At 44.0% G+C, this 23,479-nt stretch overlaps 1 protein-coding gene across 1 annotated transcript in view; it reads right to left on the bottom strand.

The window, feature by feature from the left end:
* Positions 1-15,800, bottom strand: part of LOC148039550 (small ubiquitin-related modifier 1-like) — a 49,867-nt gene extending 34,067 nt beyond the window's left edge. The window contains exon 1 of the mRNA XM_087691830.1: positions 15,516-15,800. Coding sequence (XP_087547956.1) covers positions 15,516-15,608 — 93 coding nt within the window. The 5' untranslated portion in view covers positions 15,609-15,800. The remainder of the gene's footprint in view (positions 1-15,515) is intronic.
* Between the last annotated feature and the right edge of the window lie 7,679 nt (positions 15,801-23,479).

Below are 23,479 nucleotides of genomic sequence, written 5' to 3' on the forward strand. Positions count from 1 at the left end.
ATGTATGCTATGGTTGCTACTCGTCCAAACATTGCTCATGCAGTGGGAGTTGTTAGCAAGTTTATGTCAAATCCTGGCAAAGCACATTGGGAGGCTGTCAAGTGTATTCTTTGATACCTTAAGGGTACACAAAGAAAAAGTATTTGCTATGGGCAGGGTGCACTTAGTTTGTAGGGTTATTGTGATGCAGACATGGCATGTGACTTGGACACTCATAAGTCCACCAGCGAGTATGTCTTTACAATTGTTGGTGGGCCTATTTCTTGGTGTTCCAGGTTGCAAAACATTGTTGCACTGAGTACCACTGAAGCTAAATACATATCAACTACTAAAGCTTCTAAGGAAGCTATATGGTTTATCAGACTTACAGATGATCTCGGCATGTCTATGGATACTACAGTTTTAGGATGTGATAGCCAGAGTGCTATGTATCTGGCTAAGAATGCCATGAATCATTCACACACAAAGCATATAGATGTGCGATATCACTTCATCAGACAGATTCTGAAAGATGGTCAAATCACATTGACCAAGATTAAAACACAAGATAACCCTGCAGATGTTCTAACTAAAAGTCTAAGCAAAGTTTAGCACGAGCATTGCATTCGACTGGTGGGAGTTGGTTAGCTAGAGATTCACATCGGACCTTTAAGTGGGAGGTTGTTGGAATAAAGGCCCGATTTTAACTCCCCATGTATAGTACACACACACTATACATGTAAATGCACCCTTAACATGCCCTAAGTATAAATACATTTTATTCTTTGTGTACCAACACAATGTTGGTACACTCTTATCAATTCGTACTTTCACTCTGCTTACACTCTCTCCGGCCATCACACTCTCACGCTCACTCTTGCTTAACTTCCATCTCTCTCAGTTGTGCTCTTCGCTCAACAACTGCTCAACAACCCTTTACATGCCCTAAGTATAACTACATTTTATTCTTTGTGTATCAACACATTGTTGGTACACTCTTATCGATTTGTACTTTCACTCTGCTCACACTCTCTCCAGCCTTCACACTCTCACGCTCACTCCTGCTCAACTCCCATCTCTCTGAGCTGTGCTCTTTGCTCAACAACTGCTCAAACATTTTCAACAAGGGCTGAAATTTGCAGGATGTAGCAAAGACGCCATAGTTCAAACAAAATATAAGACAATTGACAAGAAGGTTAGACCAGTTGCAAGACCACTACCTTTGGACAGTGATGAGATGATTAGGAGAGCTGCTATGTAACCTCCTTTACGAGATCCTGCCGATATTGGTCATAGGTTTACAACTGAGACACTGAAAGAGATGAAGATTGGGACTGAAGATTTTCTGCTTCCAAAAGAGGTGAGATGTTGTACAGACATGGATAAGCTTTTGCTTTTTTTCCCACATGAGATTGGATGCATTGACCCTAGGATTGCGACGCCTATGGTTATTTTTACCATTCTGCATGTCCCTTGGAATCTATGGCCTATTTCTGTGCCTAGGGCTCACTTGCCCAAATTGGTAGAGCTTTTGAATGAGCGGATCAAGATGGAAATTCTAGAACCATCTTCAACTTCATATTCTAATAGATGATTCACAATTCCTGAGAAGAATGGGACTTTTAGATTCACGCCAGTGAACAAGGTTACTATTCGAAATGTTGGTGCAATACCTATTGTGGATGAGTTTGAAAAAGCTTTTGCTAGAAATGCTATCTATTCATTTGGTGATCTTTATTCTGGATATAATCAATTCCAACTTGCCCTTGAGAGCAGAGATTTGACTTCGATGAAGATGCCTTTAGGCCTTGTCCGAATGTGTACAATTCCACAAGGATTAATGGGATGAACAAGGTTCTACGAGATTTTATTCTAGAGCTTACCATGCCTTTCATTGATGATCTACCTATCAAGGGTTGCTTGGAGAAATACAAAGATGATTCTTTAGACGATCATGGATGTCGGTTCTTTGTGGCTTCACATATTAGAGATGTTGAGAGGATTCTTTGCAGGCTAGAGGAAGTGAATTTGACCTTGTCGGGGTTGAAATCTATTTTTGGAGCCATAGAAGTTTTGATTGTTGGACATATGTTCGATTGTACTTGGCCACCTGTAAAGGACTAGACAATGCCATTGCTTAAGGCAATAGGTAAGACCTTCCTATAATGGCCATGGCCTAAGGCCTCAAATTCGCAAGTTCAATGGAACACATTTCCATCCTTGATAAGTCCTAGTAAAATACAAAATGATGGAAAGAGGCTACTGGCCCTTCATAAAAGGGACCAAAGTTATTGGCCCATCCAATCCCCTTGATGTAGAAGATGATGAAAGGGCTCAAGCCATCATCATGCTTCATTTAGATGAATCTTTAATTCATCATATTGACCAATTCTCCACTGCCAAGGAGAAGTGGGATGAACTTGAAAGGCTCTACAATGCTACAGGAAAGAACTCCAAGATATTTCTTAAGATTGAGTTTTTTAGCCTGGAGTACAAACAGGGAGAAGATCTAAGCAAGTTTATTTCACATATGAAGGGGCCAATGGCACAGTTGGCCTCCATTCAAGCACCCATTCATGATGAAGATGCCATTGCCATTCTTCTAAAATCTGTGAAAAAGGTTTTTCCAACCCTTGTGACTACCCTAACTAATATCCCGAACCCAACCTTGGCAAGTACCATCCAGTCTTATCTGGATGAAGAGAAGAGAAACCATACTGAAGGAACTTTAGCATTTACTTCCCGTGAGCAAGTGTTAGTCCATATTACTTCTACTAGGTGCTCCTTCTTTCACAAAAAAGGGCATATTGTAAGCAATTGTTGGAAGAAATATCCTGACAAAAGAAAGTGCAATAAATGCAAAAAGACCGCGCACATCACGAGTAAGTGTTCCAATGTTCCACAAGCGCCTAAGGAATTGAAGGCCAACTTTGCCTCCCAATCCACAGATTACCGACTCTTTTGAGTCTTGTAACATCCTCTGCCTATGAATATCCTTGTAGCCTGATTTATAAAGGCATCCCATTTGATTGAGAGGGGAAACTTTAACATGTCTTGTGATACAATGTCACCCTGGCATTAGGAAGGGTGTTAGAATATAAGCATTGGAGTTCACCCTAAGCAAGGGTCTATAAGGGCAGATGGATGTGAATGCCCTTAAGGGGCAGGGGAAACCCTAACCCTAGCTTGACAAGGGCTATATAAACAACCTATGGGTCACTATCAAGTGTGAGATAGAGTGTACCCAAGTTGTACTCTAAGCAACTTAGTAAGTAAGATTTTGTTATTATACTTTGAGCTCTCATCTCCCTCTTGTGCACATTCTTTTTGCAACAAACTCTGATTTACCACAGGAGGGACTCCGAAAAAAAAAACACGAGTTAGTTTGTAAATAAACAAAGGTTAGTGCTAGTCTATGGTCGATGAAAAAAAAAAAAGTTTAAAAAATCAAAAGAAACATGCATTTTGTCACTCGTGACTTGTCGCATGCGCAGCCTATTACAACTCACGCCTCCCGTCTCGCTCCTCTGTCCTAATTTTGCCCTGCCGACCGTCGACAGTCCCACGCCACCTCCTCTACATGTCCGCTTGTACACCTGTTCGCTCCGTCCGCTCCTGCCCCACTGACCATCGACAATCCCAACTCCCACACCAACTCCCCTGCTTGATCGCTTTTGCGCCTACCCGCTTTTGCCCTGTCAATAGTCCTACACAAAAGACAGAATTGCAAGGGACCAAATGAGATCAGCCCCAACTCCTTCAAGGTGGAAATTTGCTTAGAAGAATTGAATGATGAATACAAACGGGAAGGCGGAAGGAGACTAATCAGTTTCTGCATGCAGCCCACAGCGTCAGTGAGGGCACCAGATCAGGTTGATGATGATGGCAGCACCACCACGGGGGAGAAGGTGTGTCGGAATCTACAAGAAGACAAGTGATCAAGTGGGGAGGGGGGACTGCCTATAAATAGGCAAAATGACAAACCCTAACCCTAACCCCGAAATGGGCGCAAACCCTAAAAATTGTGAGAGTGCGCAACGGAAGAAGAACACGAACACAAAGGAGAGGAGAGAGAAAGCAGAGAATGAAGGAAGAAAGTCTGCACTGACTGAGATGAATGCTGAATACACTGAAATGGACAGAACAGTCCCTGCACGCAGCCCGGAGCGTCAGTGAGGGAACCAGGACAAACTGGAAGCAGTGGCAGCACCAATGCCGGAGACGGAGGCGACGGGAGCAGTGCTGTACCTGCAGAGCATGATGCTGGACTGACTGGGGGGGCTGATATAAATACCCCCCAGGCCAGCAAACTGGCCGACCAGCCAAACTGGCCGACCTGGCCAGATTTGGCCGACCAGCCAGATCTGGCCGACTTTGGCCAGATCTGGCCAACTGCCCAGAAAATGGGCAGTCTGGACAAAAAACAGCCCAGTTTGGGCTGTAACACACCCAGGGCTGCTGGCTAACTAGGGCAGCCACCAAACTGAACTGACAGAGCTCCTCTGTCTCCTGTCAGACTCTGACAGGAGCTCACAACCAGGAGATGACAGACTGAGACTGATAAAGAGCAGGCTAACACCCCCTCTCAACTCCTGGGAGAGTCTGAAGACCTAAGAACGGCATGTGATGAAGCAAAGAAGCCTGAGGCAACGGCTTCGTAAAGAGATCAGCTGCATTGGCCGCCGTAGGACAATAGACCACCACCAGCTCCGAATCCACAATCCGCTCTCGAACATAGTGATACTGAACCTCAATGTGCTTCGTGCGAGCATGAAACACCGGGTTCTTGGCCAGAGCAAGAGCACTCTGGTTATTCACGCACAGCTCCGTAGGTCCGGTCTGGGAAAAGCCAATCTCCGCGAGTAAGCGACGGAGCCAAACTGCCTCCATAGCGGTCGAACATAGGGCCCGATACTCAGCCTCTATAGAAGAAAGTGCCACAGTAGGCTGCATCTTGCTGCTCCAAGAGACAGAACCAGATCCAAGGGTGAAAGCATAACCTGTAGTGGATCGTCTCGAATCCACATCACCTGCCCAATCAGAATCACTCCATCCAGAAAGGGTAATCCCATCTCCATACATGATCCCGAAGGATCGAGTCCCCTGCAAATAGCAAAGAACCCGCAAGGCCGCCTGCCAGTGAGCCTGGGTAGGAGTCTGCATAAAAGAAGACAATAAAGCCACCACAAAAGAGATATCCGGCCGAGTGTGAAGCAGCCAGATAAGAGAGCCGACAAGGCACCTGTAAGGGGTGGGATCGGTAAGAGGAATTCCAGCTGTCAAAAGCTTGGACTCAAGGTCCATGGGGCATGAGATAGGCCGACACTCAACCATATCAAACTCCGAAAGAAGCTTGGAGATGTACCTGTGCTGCGAGATAAAAATGCCCTGTGCCATCTGATAGATCTCCAGGCCTAAAAAGAAGTGAAGGATCCCTAGATCCGTCATGTCAAACTCCTACTGAAGAATGGACCGTGTATGCTCCACCTGCTGAGTGTCGCTCCCTGTAATGATAAGATCATCCACATACAAGATAAGGAACACCGAAAGAGAATCCACAACCCGTAAGTAGAGGGTGGGATCATAAGCGGAGCGCGCAAAGCCACTCTGTAGAAAGAAGCGGTCAATCCACTGGTACCAAGCACGAGGAGCCTGCTTTAGGCCATAAAGAGCCTTCCGCAGCCTGTAGACATGATTCTCCTTCCCCTGCACAAGAAAACCAGGAGGCTGTGAAACATAAATCTCCTCCTCAAGAACGCCATTCAGAAAAGCAGCCTTGACGTCCATCTGGTAGACAGGCCAACGGTGGTGAGCAGCAAGAGCCAAAAGAACTCGGATGGTAGACATCCTGGCTGTAGGAGCAAAAGTCTCAAAGTAATCCAACCCTGCACGCTGTGCAAAACCCTTGGCAACAAGCCTAGCCTTATGCTTGTCCAAGGAGCCATCGGCAAGATATTTGGTCTTAAAGACCCATTTCACACCAATCACTTTCCGTTTCGCGGGACGCGGAACAAGCTCCCACGTATGGTTTCGCTCGATGGAAGCGAGCTCGGCCTGCATAGCCTGTCTTCAAATATCCTGTGCAAGAGCCTCCTCCACAGTGGAAGGCTCGGAATCCTGAAGAATCTGTGACATAAGAGCATAGTTCACACATAGTGAACTATCCCGCTGGGCCTGTAAACGGGCTGATCGACGTGGACCTGAAGAAGAAGCAGGAAAGTGAGTAACACCTAAATCCTGCATGAGCCGGCAATACCATAAAGGAATCCTGAGAGACTCCTACAGCTGTGAGGGAGACCGGGGGGTCTCCGAAGCCTGTAAAAGCACCCAAATCGGAGAGGGACTCCCCCTCACCGAGTGAAGGGAGATCCTCCGTATCTGAAGAAGGCTGTATATCCCTTGAAGATCCCGAAGTGGCGATAGAAGAGCTCGTAGTAGACGAAGGCACATCCACCAAAGGGAAAAGGGAAGCCGAAGGAGGAGGAATAGGGGGGGTGCTAAGGGGCATCCTGGAAGGAAGGGAAGGGAGAGAAGGTGTGGGGGGGGGGGGGGGGGGTCCGTCGATGATGAAGAAACACCTGTAATAGAACCATCAATCGGATCCTCAGAGGCCGAAGCCTCATCAAAGATCACATCCCTGCTCACCTCAATCGTCCGCGTCGTCGGGTCATAGAGCCGATATCCCTTCGTGGTCGTACTATAACCAACGAAGATAAGCTTTCGCGACTTAGAGTCGAACTTTGTCTTCCTCTTCTTCTTGTCCACATGAACAAAAGCATCACACCCAAAGATGCGAAAATGGGACACGGAAGGCTTCTTCCCAAAGAAAGCCTCATACGGAGTCATGTCCTGTAACACCGAAGACGGAGAGCAGTTGCGAATATGCACCGCTGTAGCCACTGCCTCACCCCAAAGGAAATGAGGAAGACTCCTATGCTCCAGCATAGATCGGGCCATCTCAATCATGGTCCGATTCGCACGCTCCACCACACCATTCTCTGATGGTGTGTTCGGATGGGAATACTCCACCCGAATACCATGATCCCTGCAAAACTGAGAGAAAAGGTGAGAAGTGAACTCGCCACCGTGATCAGCTCGAACACCACGAACCTTGGAAGTTGTTTGGGTCTCCACAAACACCTGCCACTCACAGAAACGGGAGTACGTCTCACTCTTGTACTCCAAGAAATAAGGCCACACATAACGACTAAAGTCGTCCACAATCAGCATCAAATACTTGGCCTTCCCAAGGGAGGCCGTGCCCATAGGTCCGCAAAGGTCGGTGTGAACCAACTCAAGGGGAGAAATAGCCCGCTTAGAAGCAACCTGCGGGTGAGGCTGTCGGTGCTGCTTGCCCCTCAAGCAGTTAGGGCACAAAGTGTGAAGAGGAGGGAAATCAAGAAGTCCCTCCACCATCTTCCTCCGAGAAGCCCGGCGAAGAGAATCGAGGTTCAAATGACCATACCGAGCATGCCAAAGCAGCCCAAGCTCATGGGAAGTCCGCGCAGCCAAGGCTGTGAGCGTATAAAGCCCACCCTCCTGTGTACCTGTCCAAAGAGCATCACCTGTAGAAGCATCCTCCACTGTGACTGCATCCTGAGTAAAAATGACTCGGGTACCTAACTGAGTAAGGCCATGCACAGATAATAGGTTAAAACCCAAATCAGGGACATAGAGAACTTTGGCGGAGGAGGACTGCCTGTCAGAAAACATAGGTAAAGTCCCCACGCCTTGAACAGGAACTGTAGAATTGTCACCAATGGTGACTGTACCCCCTCTGAAACGAAGATCCTAAAGCCAATCCTGACGGAAGGTCATATGTGAAGATGCTCCACTGTCAACGAGCCAAGGCTTCTCCTGTGTGATAGAAGCTAGGGCAGTGTCCTCCTCAACAAAGACATGCACAAACGCAGATTCTGTTGTGACTGGGGCCGCCTTCGAGTCCTTCTTCGTAGGCTTCAAATGGGGATACTTCTGCCAACACTTCTCCTCGGGATGAGTGCCCTTCCCACAGTGGGGACACTTGGGCTTCTTCTCCTTCGCATCCTTCTTGTCCTCCTCCTTCTTGTCCTTGGCCTTCTCCTTCTTTAGTTTCTTCTTCTTGCCGCCACCTGTGCCGGCCGTAAATGCCTTGGTGGAGCCACTGGCTCCCACCTCTTTGAGTCGCTCATCATGCTCCAAGACAAGCGGGGAAAGCTCCTCCCATAGGAGTGTCTCACGGGTCCTCGAAGTGATGAGGCTAGTGTAGAAGACATCATAACGAGGTGATGGCAGCTGAGTCAACAGAATCATCGCCATATCCTCAGACGATATCAGACGACCAAGAGAGGCCAGCTCGCCTCGCATATCCTCCATCTTCGTGATGTGCTCCTTCATGGAAGAAGAACCATCAAGACTGAGCATCCGCAACTTCTTCTCCAGGGAAATCTTGTGAGCAAATGTCTTGTGCTGATACAAAGACGCAAGCTTTGTCCACACTTCCGCCGCGGTCTGTAACCTGTGAACATGTACAAGAACAGAATCATGGAGACTCATAAAAAGAAAGGAACGGGCTCGAGAGTTGAGCCTATCCCATAAGGCTGCACGGTCCATAGAGGTGCCATCGGACGAATCCACAGGGGATCGGTCGATGGGCGAAGAAACAAGCTCCCAAAGGTCAAAGGTATCAAGGATGCAAGCCACCTTGCATGACCATAGGGAGTAGTTGGAACCATCCAACTTATCTTCCTTCGGAAAGGAAGGGAGAATCGGCACCTGTATAGAGGGAATCAAGGAAGGCATCCGCACATCTGAAGCAGTCTTCACTGAAGAAACCTTCGCAGTAGATGAAACCCTCTGAGATGCATGGACTGAAGAAGGACGAGTGCGAGGAGGTTCTTCCCGATGTCGAACTTCACGATAATCCCGCCTCCGCTCAGAGGAATGATGAGAGAGAAGCTCATCCTCTGAGTCTTCAAAACCTGAAAACTAGTAAGACATCTTCCAATCTGCAAAATACCAAAGAAAGTTGTGCCGCTGTCGAAATAGGACCAGCAATGTGATCACCAACCACCAAGACGCAGGCAGAGAGTGCCTACCAACACCTGAATCTGCAAAACGCAAAGAGTACTGATGTCGAACACCAGAGAAGAGACCACCAGCACCAGGAAACAGCCCGGACAGAGGTCTCCAGCAGGAAAAGGGCCGCCTGAGGTGGAAGCGACCTACAGAACAGCAAAACGCAGCCTGTAGGGAGGTCGCCCAGCAGCAGGAGAGGCAGCCTGGTGGAAAACGCAGGGTTGCTGCGTCACTGGATGACGTGGCAGCATCTGCAGTCAGCGTGGGCAGCAAAACGCAGGCTGAACAGCCTTCTGTAGCAGTCGCCTGGCTGTGGTTGATCTGTTGGCAGCAGCAGCAGGGTATCTCACTCCTGAGGGTATGTCCTCCGTGCTCTCAATCAGGCGATGATACCATGTGAGAGTGCGCAACGGAAGAACACGAATACAGAGGAGAGGAGAGAGAAAGCAAAGAATGAAGGAAGAAAGTCTGCACTGACTGAGATGAATGCTGAATACACTGAAATGGACAGAACAGTCCCTGCACGCAGCCCGGAGCGTCAGTGAGGGAACCAAGACAGACTAGAAGCAGTGGCAGCACCAATGCCGGAGACGGAGGCGACGGGAGCAGTGCTGTACCTGCAGAGCATGATGCTGGACTGACTGGGGGGGCTGATATAAATAGCCCCCAGGCCAGCAAACTGGCCGACCAGCCAAACTGGCCGACCTGGCCAGATTTGGCCGACCAGCCAGATCTGGCCGACTGCCCAGAAAATGGGCAGTCTGGACAAAAAACAGCCCAGTTTGGGCTGTAACACACCCAGGGCTGCTGGCTAACTAGGGCAGCCACCAAACTGAACTGACAGAGCTCCTTTGTCTCCTTTCAGACTCTGACAGGAGCTCACAACCAGGAGATGACAGACTGAGACTGATAAAGAGCAGGCTAACAAAAATGCCCTTATATGGGCACCCCACATCAGTGACCAAAAAAGTGGCCAGGCAGCCAGTGGCTGCCCACTAAAAGAGGCCAAAAAGAAATACACATCCTAAGACAGCCAATCAAGAGTGACTAGCCTCCCCCATCATAACACATGACAGACATGTCAAGGCCCCCCGGCTCCTATTGTCCTCGTCTAACTCAGACTGAGGCTCACAAGCAGGAGATGACAAGGCATGACAAACACGACTGCTAACACCCCCTCTCAGAGCCTAGATGTGGCTGAAGACCGAAGAGGAAATAGATCCTGGGGTGGTAAGAGGAATGCCAATGTCGATGAAGTCTGTCAATGTAGACTGCCGCTGAAGGAGCTCCTCACCATCCTGGGAAAGGAGAAGGTGGGGGATGGGAAGGAACCTGTGGAATAGAAGGTGCACAAGCAGGAACGGGTGTAGCAATAGACTACCTCGGAGGACCCTGCACCAAAGAAGGGGAATGGAGCCTGTAAAGCCCGCTCTCCTGCCAAACTGTAGATAAGACAACTCCTGTAAAAGAATCCTCAATAACAACGGCATGCTCGATGAAAATCACTCGTGTGCCAAGCCTCGTAAGGCCATAAACTGAGAGGAGGGGAAGGCCCAAATCCGGAACATGTAGGGCCTGTGAAAAGGAGCTCGAAGGTCGGTCGGTAAACAAAGGCAATGTGCCAACACCACTAATAGGCACCGAGAAAATGTCACCAACAGTGACTGAACCCTCTGATGGACGGAGATCCTGTAACAAATCACCTCGGGGAGTCGTATCACTCGAAGCACCACTGTCCACTAACCAAGGCTGCACAGAAGACACTGCAGCCACGGAAGAAGGATCCTCCTCCAAAGCATGGATATGAAGGAACACGGACTCATGGGTAACAGCTGGTGTAGAGGTAGAAGAAGGCTCCGATGTAGATCCACCCTTCACTCCAAACGAAGGTGAGGGTACTTCTTCCAGCAGTTCTCCTCGGGATGTGTCCCTTTCCCACAGTGTGGGCACTTCAGTCTCTCTGAATCTGAGTCAGAGCCTGAAGAACTGTCCTTCTTCTTAGCCTTTGACTTCTTCTTCTTCTTCTGTCCTCCCGAACCTGCAACAAAGGCTCTAGTGGAGTCGGATCCACTAGCACTGACCTCTTTGAGTCGCTCGTCATGCTCCAAGACAAGCGGGGCAAGCTCCTCCCATAGAAGCTTCTCACGGGTCCTCGATGTAAGAAGGCTGGTGTAGAAGACATCAAACCGAGGCGATGGCAGCTGAGTCAAGAGAATCATAGCCATGTCTTCAGAAGATATCGTCCGACCGAGGGATGCAAGCTCATCCCTCGTATCCTATAATCTGTTGATGTGGTCCTTCATGGAAGGACTATCATCAATAGCGAGCATCCGTAACTTCTTTTCGAGAGATATCCAATGGGAAAACGTCTTCTGTTGATAGAGAGACGCGAGCTTTCTCCACACGTCTGCTGCCGTCTTCAACCTGTGAACATGAACAAGGACAAAATCCTGCAAACTCAGAAAGAGGAAAGATCTGGCTCTAAAATTGAGCCGATCTCATAAGGCTACACGATCCATAGATGTCCCATCTGTGGGATCCACCTTAGGCTGGGGAATAGGAACAGAAACAAGCTCCCAAAGATCGAAGGAGTCCAAGATACACTCCACCTTGCAGGACCATAGAGAAAAGTTGGAGCCATCCAATCGGTCCTCTTTGGGCAGCTGAGGAAGTACGGGTACCTGTACACGGGGTACCAAAGGCTATCTTCGGCCCACCGAAAGGGGCTCGCCAAGATTCATGAATAGAAGGGGGACGGGAAAGGAATAGACTCCGGACGATAGAAATCACGCCTCCGTTCAGATGAGTGTCCAGACAAAAGCTCGTCATCTGAGTCATCAAAGCTCGCAAACCGATAAGAAGACATCTTCGATATCTGCAAACACCAAAACACAACAAGGGAAGGTTGCCAGTGCCGAAACACAAACACCAGAAGCTCCTGAGCTGGCCGCCTTGCACAAAACGCAAGGATGATGTCAAACGCAAGTGCTAACGATGCAATCACCGCAGAAAAACAACCCCCTACCTCAAAACGCAAGCAGAAATGAGAACGCCAGCTTGGAGGAGTGCCGCCAGAGGTTGAACGCAGCCACAGAAGCTGAAAACGCAGCTTGGTGGAGTGTCGCCCAGCTAGAGGAGGGCCGCCCAAGCTGAAATCACAAATTTTGGGGATGATGCCAGCAGCAAACGCAAAGATGTGACACCAAAACAGGCCGCCTTGATCAAGGAGATGGTGCAGAAGGTGACGCCTCAGCGGTTGGAGATGTCTTGACCAGCAAACGCAAGGTTATGGGTGTTCTCCTGCGTAGATCTCAGCTCCGTGTGCTCTCCTTCGGCTCTGATACAATGTGAGAGTGCACTGCGGAAGAGGGAATACGAACACGAAGGGAGAGAGGGAGAGAAAGCTGAAAATAAGGAAGAGAAATCTGCACTGACTGAAATGAATGCTGAATACAAACAGGAAGGCGGAAGGAGACTGATTAGTCCCTGCATGCAGCCCACAGCGTCAGCAAGGGCACCAGATCAGGCTAATGATGATGGCAACACCACCACGGGGGAGAAGGAGTGTCGGAATCTACAAGAAGACAAGTGATCAAGTGGGGAGGGGGGCTGCCTATAAATGGGCAAAAGGACAAACCCTAACCCTAACCCTAAAATGGGCGCAAACCCTAAAAATGCCCTAAAATGGGCGCCCCACATCAGTGACCAAAAAAGTGGTCGGGCAGCCAGTGGCTGCCCACTAAAAGAGGCCAAAAAGAAATACACATCCTAAGACAACCAATCGAGAGTGACTAGCCTCCCCCATCATAACACATGACAGACATGTCAGGGCTCCTAATGTCCTCGTTTGACTTAGACTGAGGCTCACAGGCAGGAGATGACAAGGCATGACAGACATGACTGCTAACACACTCAACATTGTAAAAAGAATGACCTACACATATGATAACCGCGAAACATGTTTCCCTGACACTGAAACCCCTAAAATATCTCACTGAAATGCGAAACACCCAAAGTGAAACAGCTAACTAAAACAAGATTTTTTTATAAGAAACAATTGTTCTTTTGTGCTCGTTTGAGAGTCTTTAGACACTCTCCATATATGATAGACATCATGTATTAACATGAAAGGGTTTGTATGGTATAAATATGCAAGTTGCAACTCAATATTTATAAAGAAAACTATATCACATATATTGTTCAACCCTTTCAATTGCATTTCACCTGGAACTTACCCAAAGGTGAAAATTTTCAAGGTGAAATGTTTCGTGATTACCTTACTTGCACAAAAACAAGGGTAGTCCCCCTCTAACTCCACACATGGTGGCAGTGCCTATTAGAGCTTCCTCCACTCACCCTCAAAGAGTTTCACTCACTAAAGGCAATGAAAACTCAAAAACTGCAGCAAAAGGCTGAAAACACAGCCTTTCCTCCTCCATGAACAGCAAGGACCTGCAAAAAACATCAACTTCACTTCTCCACGCACAACCTGTTCACTGCAGCATCCAAAGGCTGAAAACTCAAACTTTTGTCTCAAAGAATCCTCCTGATCAGGTCTGCCCACAATCAATTAGAACATCTACGTTGCTCTGATACCATGTCAAAGTGCAACAAATGCGGAAGCGTATGGACAAGACTAAAAGAAAATGAACACGAGAGAAAGGGAGAGACAAAAGAGACAAAAGGACACATAAATCCACAGTCAAGGAATGCTAAAATGAAAAGGGCACATATACAAGGGCTATAGATGCATCTCCTCGAGTCAAATCTCTCCCACCAACAATTGGAAACAAGCAAGTAGGGCAAGTTGCCAAGTGGGTGAAAATAGGAGAAAAGAATGCAACGACTACAACATAAATGAATAAAATAATCAATGATCACTCCTCCAGCTGCCACGTAGCACCATCACCTACCTAACAAACTACCCGTACATTGTATTTGTAGAAAATGCCTACTAACTGACAAGAATAGTGAATAATAAACCTCCAAGAGTACCTCCAAGAGAACTAACTACACCAATGGTAACCAAAGAAATGCTAGTCCAAGGGATGAATAATTTCTAACAACTTGATCACATTATCGACAGATTTTTTGCCTTTATATTCAAGCTTCCTCTTCCACAATTTATTCATTCGCCACTTGCAGATCCACTACAATGTCCTATCGGGAGAGAGGGAGTCGGTGCCAATGCCCATGCAACCAATGACTCATTGTTGTATGCTACAAAACCAAGAGGCTTGCCAACCATGCTAGAAAGCCAATGAAACAAATATAGTTGCTACCCTATTGAAAGTGCATGGTGACCCAAAGTTTAGTGATCACATCCAACTTTTGATGCCTAAATCATTCATGGTCACAAAGGTAAGACAAGGAATATATAAAACCTAAGCTAGTTCTTTGTTTGCCTCCTAGTACTCCATGATGAGCTTTTCAATAGAGTATACTTGAATCAAACCACTTCATGAATTTGAAAGAGAAAATAACCAAAGGGGAAAATTATGCCATGAGGTAATACTATCGGCCTCTAAGTACAACACATAAGGAAATCAAGGGATGCTTACAATATATATAAATGAATATGACCAAACGGGCATACGGACATAAATGAAGGCTTCAAAATAAATGCAAATGGACTGTTAAGAATCATCTTTAAAGCTGTTATGCACACTTGTCACTATCTAGGAAAACAACGAAAGTCCTTGAACATGCACTCCATTTTCTTCACGTAGATACTTGCCAAAACAAGTATTGTAGTCACATACTCTTCAAAAAGCAGCTACAACCACCTAAAATGGTTATTACAATTAGACTCTGTAAAGAAGAGAACTATACTGGACAGACTATACCTTCCCACACTTATAGCTTCCGTATCTTTAGTCTCACAGCATCAAGAAAGTATCATCATGCTGCTGTGGTAGCCACTGGACCACCTCCAGCTGTCAGTAAGTTTTAATAAGCGTTTCATATGCTCTCCAAATGCAATCGTGCACAAGAAGTAAGTGACACGAAATCATTAAAGGCAGTCCAAAACAGCCATTTGAAGCAAGTAACTTTGTGCAAAAGCATGTTTTCCTATCCACCCATTTTGGATGTTTGGGGCACATGTGCAAGCTCAATTCCTCAATTTCATCCCCTTTTTTTTTCTTTTATCTTTTTGGTTTAAAGTTCCTAATTACAGAGTCTCAATACGCCTGCTCCTGAGGCAATCATAACAACTGGCAATCTTGTACAAAAGCATGCCTTTGCATCGAGCCGATACAAATATGTGCGCATATGTGCAGAAGCTGCTCAGCACAACCCTTCGATCTCCTGTTTTTTTTGCGTTTAGAGTAGCTATAATAATTGAGCATTAATTCTGAACTCGAAACGCACCAAGCCTAGGAAGCCTCTGTTGCAGAGGCAGGCCACCAAAAAATGAAACCTTTTCCTACTAGCAAAGCCCCGGGAATCTTCTATTGATAAGGAGCAGTGCATCAAACCTGGCTTTTCACTTTGAGATTGAGATGCTGATCGAGGGGCTTCTTCTCTTCTTCATGCTGAGTAAAGCCTGGCTGAGTGCTGTTATCCGCCATAGCTGCAGCTTGGACTGCGAAATCGTCTGCCGACCGGCCGAAAGAGCGCCCTCTGCCTCTCCCCTCCCTCTGAGGCCCTGTGCACAGAGAGAGAGAGAGAGAGACAGACAGACAGACAGACAGACAGAGTGAGGGGCTTTAAACTCGCACAAGTTAAAACGTATAATAGGTTGAACGCATATAGAGGTCTTTTGCTATCATGCACTTCAAGTCTTGCCTATGTTGTTATTGTTGTGATAAAACATAGTATACGACTTGGTGAACTAGAGACTTTGTCCTTGCGTAGCGTTGATGGTTATACTAGCAAGTCACTAGCACCTGAGATTTAACCCTGTGTATAGTGCCCACTTGAGCCCTTTCAGTTTCTAGCTTCCATCAGTGATGTTTGAACTTCTGCCTTCTTATGGATCATCACCTTTCAACTTCTACCTTCCAAGTGTGTAAGCTTTGGACTTTTCGCTTCCAATCGATCGTGAGGGTTGTGTTCACACCTTGTGCATAGAGAGCTAGTGGGGTTTAGAGTCAAACAAGTTGCCCTTGGTGCTACATGGACTCACACCCTGTGCTTAGGGCGATTACACACAAGGCTTAATCCCTCGCCCGTCCTTAAAATAGTTTGGTCACTTGTTTACACACTAAATGCGCTCCTTTTTTGCATCAAAGGAGTGATATCCTAGTGGTAGATTTAAACATTTAAAACCATTCTCTCTTGTAATTTTGTGGTTTTTTTAAGCAATTCAATTGATAATAAGCCTTGGTTTTCCATGAATACTAGAGAAGCAGCCCATGGATTGACTTGACTTTTTGAACTCTTGCAATAAAAGTTAGCTCATGTGGCACATTCTCCAAACTTTCACTAAGTTTTAAAAATCTAGGATTCGTGAAAGCCTAATCAAGATCCAACGTAGGACTACCCTAAGATACCTACAAAGTCTTATTATTAAACTTTCTAGAAATTAAGGACCATATATTTTAGGAGAGTTTATAATACCAAAATTTCTTTCAATAAACTTCATCATTATTATTCAATCCTCAATCAAACATAATCATTTTCTTTAAATTATTATTTGGCTTGGCTAGCATGGCTACACTTGTTAACCATGCTTTGTGCCATTGGCCTCATTGTGAAGCTTGTGAGATTATGCCTCACTCACTTTGCATTTTTGTGAGCAAAGGGAAGCACTACACACACTCCACACATATATCACACAAGTGCTTCCTATTGCTCGCAAATAGGGATGAACAATGCACTTCATGTACTCCATGCATAATGATATGCAAAACCCAAAAATCACAAGAGATGAGCAACTATACTTTTAAAAGTTCAAAATCATATTAGTAAATATATGTTTCTCGATGGCAAAAGAACACAATATAATGCATTTACCACAAACTCATATCTCACATGCATGTACACAATTCAATAATCACAATCCAAATATAATTATGAAAAGCTTTCCATAAAACATTAAAAAAATGTAAGTTAATCTACTTACCTAAGATAGACAACATACACCTTTGAATACTTCTTATCAAAGTAATAGAATCTCTCTCTCTCTCTCTCTCTCTCTCTCTCTCTCTCTCTCTCTCTCTCTCTCTCTCTCTCTCTCTCTCTCTCTCTCTCTCTCTCTCTCTCTCAGTGTTGTATACATACGAGCTCAACACAGGTTTTATAATACCTTTAAAATAGGGTAAATTGTTCACTTAACTTGATATGGTAAAAGAGACAAAGTAAGATCAAGTCAAGGGGAATCAAGCCCTAAAAACACATGGCATTATGTGTCTATTAAGTTTACCAACAAAATGAACAAAAGAATCTAGCAAGGTTCAAATTTTGGAATGTGAGAAATGTTAGATGTGCTCAATGCTCCACCCTTGCAAGGTGCCACCAATGCTCCATGGTGCTCTAAGTTGTAAGGCCCCCATTATGAGGAGTAGCCATGTGTAAGCCCAAGTTGGGTTTTGACTTGTATGTCGAATGAGGTCTACTAGCGTTTCTGCGTGCGCTTCGCTGCCTCGAAGCGGCAAGCGAAGTTGTGGCAACTTCACTCAACTCTCTCTCTCTCTCTCTCTCTCTCTCTCTCTCTCTCTCTCTCTCTTTGACTTCTATTTTAGTTTTTTTTCCTCTCCTGGTTCTCTCTCTCTCCTTTTTTTCTCTCCCCGCTTTTCTTCTCTCTTTCTCTCTCTCTCCCTCTCCTTTTATTCTCCCCCCTCTCTCCTCTCTTTTCCTTCTCTCTCTCTCTCTCTCTCTCCTCTTTTTTCCTTTTTTTTCTCCTTCTCTCTCTCTCTCTTCATTCTCTTTTTAAATTCTCTCTCTCTCTCTCTCTCTCTCTCTCTCTCCTCTATTTTTAAATTTTATCTTTTCTCTCTCTATAATTCTCTCTACATGTTCTCTCTCTCTTCTTCTTCTTTCACTTTCTTCCCCTCCCCCTCAGTCTCTCTTAAAGTATGTAAATTTTATCTTTTCCTTATATATAATTCACTCCTTATGTTTATATTTTCTCTCTTCTCCTCTCTCTCTCTCTTTCCATCCCCTTTTCTTCTTCTCCCCTTTCTCCTAATTTTCCTTTTTTTCTTCTCTCTCTCTTTTAAATTTTATATTTTTCTTCTCTCCTTCTCTCTTTTAAATTTTATATTCTCTCTCTCTTTCTCTCTCTCTCTCTCTCTCTCTCTCTCTCTTCCCCCCTCTCTCCTTCTCTCTCCCTTCCTCTCTCTCTCAAAAAATATTTAAATGTTAAAAAGACTTTTCTCTTTTCTCTTTTTCTCCATCTCTCTTCCTCTTTTCCTCTCTCTTCTTCTTATTCTTATTCTTCTCTCTCTCTCTCCCCCCTCTCCACTCATTTCCTTTTCTCTACTCTTTTTTCTTTTTTTTCTTCTCTCTTTAAATTTTTTTCTTTTCTCTTTCTTTTAAATTTTATATTTCCTTTCTCTATAATTCTCTCTATTCTTCTTCTTATTTTCTCTCTCATTTTCTTCTCTCTGTCTCGGTCCCCCCTCTCTCCTCTTTTTTCCTTTTTTCTTTTCCTCTCTCTCTTAAATTTTATATTTCCTCTCTCTATAATTCTCTTTCTCTCTGTTCCCTCCCTCTCCTCTTCTTTCTTTTTTGCTCTCTCTCTCTCTCTCTCTCTCTCTCTCTCCCCCCCCCTTATTTTAATTAAAAAGAAAGTTTTTTTTCTTTTAAATTTTATCTTTCCTTTCTCTATAATTCTTTCTCTTCTTCTTCTTATTTTCCCTCTCTCATTTTCTTCTCTCTGTCTCTCTCCCCCTCTATCCTCTCTTTTCCTTTTTTCTTTTTCTCTCTCACTCTCTTAACCCCTCTCTCTCCCTCCCTCCCTCTCCTCTTCTTTCTTTTTTGCTCTTTGTGTGTGTGTGTGTGTGTCTCTCTCTCTCTCTCTCTCTCTCTCTCTCTCTCTCTCTCCTTATTTTAATTAAAATAAGGAGAGATATTAGAGAGAGAGAGAGAGAGAAAACCTAGGCCCTGTGCATGAGAGAGAGGGGGGAGGGGGAGAAGAAAAATGTTTAATTAAAAAAAGACTATTATCTTTCCTCTTTCTCCCCCTTCTCTCTCCGTCTTCTTCTTTTTATCATTCTTCTTCTCTCTCTCTTTTATTCTATCTCCTTCTCAAAGTGTGTGAAAAATTATGTTCAAAAAAAATTAAATTAAAAAATATTTTAAAATGTTTATTTAAAAAAGTTTAATCACAGAGAGAGAGAGAGAGAGACTTTTGATTTAAAAAGAAGTTTGATTTAATTAAAGGAGAGAGAGAGAAAACCTAAGTCTTACGCATGAGAGAGGGGGGGAGGGGGAGAAGAAAAATGTTTAATGAGAGAGAGAGAGAGAGAGAGAGAGAGAGAGAGAGAGAGAGAGAGAGAGAGAGAGAGAGAACCTAAGCCTTACGCATGTGAGAGAGGGGGAGGGGGAGAAGAAAAATGTTTAATTAAAAAAAGACTATTCTCTTCTCTCTTTCTCCCCCTTCTCTCTCCGTCTTTTTCTTTTTATCCTTTTTCTTCTTCTTCTCTCTCTCTTTTACTTCTCAAAGTGTGTGAAAAACTATGTTCGAAAAATTTTAAATTTAAAAAATCTTTTAAAATGTTTAATTAACTAAATTAAAAAGTTTAATCACAGAGAGAGAGAGAGAGAGAAAACCTAGGTCCTATGCATGAGAGAGAGGGGGGAGGGGGAGAAGAAAAATGTTTAATTAAAAAAAGACTATTCTCTTTCCTCTTTCTCCCCCTTCTCTCTCCATATTCTTCTTTTTATCCTTCTTCTTCTTCTTCTTCTTCTTCTCTCTCTCTCTTTTATTCTATCTCCTTCTCAAAGTGTGTGAAAAACTATGTTCAAAAAAATTTTAATTAAAAAAAGCTTTTAAAATATTTAATTAAAAAATTTAATATGAGAGAGAGAGAGAGAGAAAAAAAAAACCTAGGCCCTACACATGAGAGAGAGGGGGGATGAATTTAATTTGGGGTTTTAATTTAAAAAAGGAAGGTGAGGAGGGGAGGCTTTAATGAAAAAAGGGAAGGGGAAGAGAAAATGAGATATTACACGTGAGAAAGAGAGGAGAGGAGAGGGTTTTAATTAAAGAAAGGAGGTTTGAAAAAGGGAGTAGGTTCGGGAAGCCCTCTGGAGGTTCGGGGCTTTCCGAACCTATAGCTAAAATAATATAGTAGTAAGATATGGCCAAATGGCCAAAATATGACCTTTGCTAGTGGTAGCTTGAGGCACAATGCATTGAGACCCAATGGTAAACAAAATGTTCATTGGAAGATTCCCTCTTCGACTAGGGAAGGTTCATAATATGGTCTCCGTTAGGGCGACTAGATTACCTTTCTAAGCTATAAAAGGAAGACCCCTTCCACGCCATCATCAATCTCATCGAGTAAAAGTTCTTATTACTAGCCTTGAGCTCTTCACCTATCATCTAACTAGATCACCATCCAAGCTTCACAATGCAAGTACATGGGTGGACAATGCCATCTTTATATTTGTTTGCTTAGAATTAAAAAAGTTTCCATTCTTTTCATATTTACTATGCATTCTCTAGCCCATATATTTTGTTCACTACACCATTTAATTTTACATTTCCTTAAGGAGTCGTGATTTTAAGAGCTTAGAGAGGGGAGGGTGTGTGTGTGTGTGTGTGTTAGAACACATGTGTGCACACATAGAACATTGTTACACATATGCTAGTAATAGCACCAAGTACCATAGGACCACCAAAACCAATAGCACATGGACTAATATATGGCACTCATCTTCCATCGCTCTATCTTCCCTCTATTATCACATGCATAAAAACAACCCATCTACACAACATATGTATGGTAAAGCCATAGTTCTTACCTTTAACAACCATAGCAACATGTGGACACACACACACAAGCTTTAAATGGCAATGTGTACCTCTCTCTCTCTCTCTCTCTCTCTCTCTCTCTCTCTCTCTCTCTCTCTCTCTCTCTCTCTCTCTCTCTCTCTCTCTCTCCATGCACCTTTTAGGTCTCTTATGAGATTAATAAAACTTTGTCTTTTACCTTGTGAATGGTGAGGTGGAGGTGGAGTGTGTTGCAGGCAATTTGCACAATATGAGCACTTGTAACCTTCTTTATAGCAATAGTAAGATGGAGCATCTTGCATGAGTTGCACAATATGAACACTTGTAGATACACCTTCAAACATGGAAATATATGTTCGAAGACCAAATTTCAAACAAGGATAGAAACTTCATGTTTTTTGAAGTGCAATTCATTGAGTAATAATTTTCTTTACATGATCACATCTAAAAATTAAAAAGAAGAGTCTTATTTGCAATTAAAAAATGAATGTTTGATTAAACATTAGGCATAGCAAAAAGACTATGAGAGAGAGAGAGAGAGAGAGAGAGAGCATCAAACCATATATGCATGAGTCCTTTTAGACCTAGCAAGATGAGTCGAACTTTTGATTTATATTTGCTCCAATTTCACTTCACCTACACCTATATGTTTAGTACTCTTAGGGGTCCACTATGCTTGTTTAATATGCATCAAGTTGCAATCTACATGTGATTAGCCAACTTTTGCAACACAAAGGAATCATGTATAAATGTGTGTATGCATGCGTATATATGTGTGTATGTTTGAGAGAGCGAGAGCGAGAGTAGTAAAACAAAAAAGGTCTTACAAATCTTAGAAATTTCACTAACTTTACAACCTACAAGTTTTTAAGACCAAATTAAATATAAAGATATGCCTACATATAAATCAAGGTGGTAAGGTAGGTAGAGGTAATAAATTAGATAAACAAATTTTAAAAATGTGCATATATGGTTGTGTATGTTCTTCTAAATGATTATCATATCGATTATCGCATAGAGCATACACAACATACTTGGCCATCATGATATGTACATCTCACACTCTTATATCTATGCTATTAGTATGGTATTGGTGTATTCCTTCATAGTAAATATATTTATTTGATTCCCAATCACAAGCTTAAATAGAAAGTAATTGCAAATGTGCATTTCAAATCACAATAGTGCATTTCTGTGAGTTGAAATTGCCATCACGAAACATGCTAAGGTGATCCACAACACACCACTTTGCTTTAAAGAGTGTACTCATACACCTTGTGCATGAAAACACAAATATTTAAGGATTTTGATCAATCTACTAATAACTGTGAAAAATGACTTATTTACTTTAAGCATGTATGTGCACACAAAGCATTGTTACATCTTTTTGTAAAAGCACCAATATCACAGAGTCTCATATTTGGCACTCTTTTTTTTTTCATTCTCTCTTATAGCATAGGCTGAGCAAAGCCCATCTACACAACATACACATGGAAAGCCATAGTTCTTAACCATAACAAACATAGCATCATTGCCAATACACTCATTAAAGCTTCAAATGTTTGCATATGTGTATTAATTTGGACATGTCTTTGTACATTTATCTAGGAAAAGCATGGCTCCATATGCTTTGTAGGTGTTTGCATTCTTTAAGTGCACCTACACATTACATGTACTTTCATCAATATATGTTTGAGATATACATGGGTGTTAGATGTGTGTGTGCGTGTGTGTGCGTGCGCGTGCATGCGCGCATGCGTGCATACATGTGCACCTATGGATGGAGATTTATTAGAGGTGTCGATAGCATCCTAGTTTCAAAGTGCAGTATTTGGTAGACGATATCCACATGTAAGCTTTGCAACTAGCAGCTTGAGAGTCTCCCCTTCTAGTCCTTGCCACCCAATGCCCACCATAACAAAGTGAGGATAGCTGAGGGCCTATTGCATGACAATAGGGTGAGACTATCGATGCCCATGGCCATTTATTCCTTTGACATGTTGGACCAACTAGACAAGGCAATGGAAGGCTAGAGTGGTGATTAGCAAATTGGTGTTGGCAATGCAAGTGGCACTAGTAAACAAGCATGCAAAGGAAGAACCCTAGGACCTACTGCAATAGCCTCTATCATAAGTGGTTGAAGAAGGGAGGAGCAACATAGTTAGTTGGTAGCTACTTTGTCTAAAGGATGAGGAGATGGAGGGGGCATTAATGCATATTTGCCATAATATCTGTATCGATCGGCTCCTCCACTCACATGTAGAACACATTTTTCCATAGCACCATTTGCATCGAGGGGTAGAGAGAGAGAGAGAGAGAGAGAGAGAGAGAGAGAGAGAGAGAGAGAGAGAGAGAGAGAGAGAGAGAGAGAGAGAGAGAGAGAGAGAGAGAGAGAATACTTTTGAATAAATTGATTCTCTTCTTAGCACAATAGGAACACATATAGAAGAGAATCAATTTATTGTGATGTACTAATAGATCCATACATTGTGAAGCATGCACACATTGTGAAGGGAATCAATTTATTCAAAAGTGTAC

The sequence above is a fragment of the Lygodium microphyllum genome, chromosome 2 (assembly GCF_053477565.2).
Source record: "Lygodium microphyllum isolate KBCC chromosome 2, Lygodium_microphyllum_v1.1.10, whole genome shotgun sequence".
Taxonomy (NCBI): Eukaryota; Viridiplantae; Streptophyta; class Polypodiopsida; order Schizaeales; family Lygodiaceae; genus Lygodium; species Lygodium microphyllum.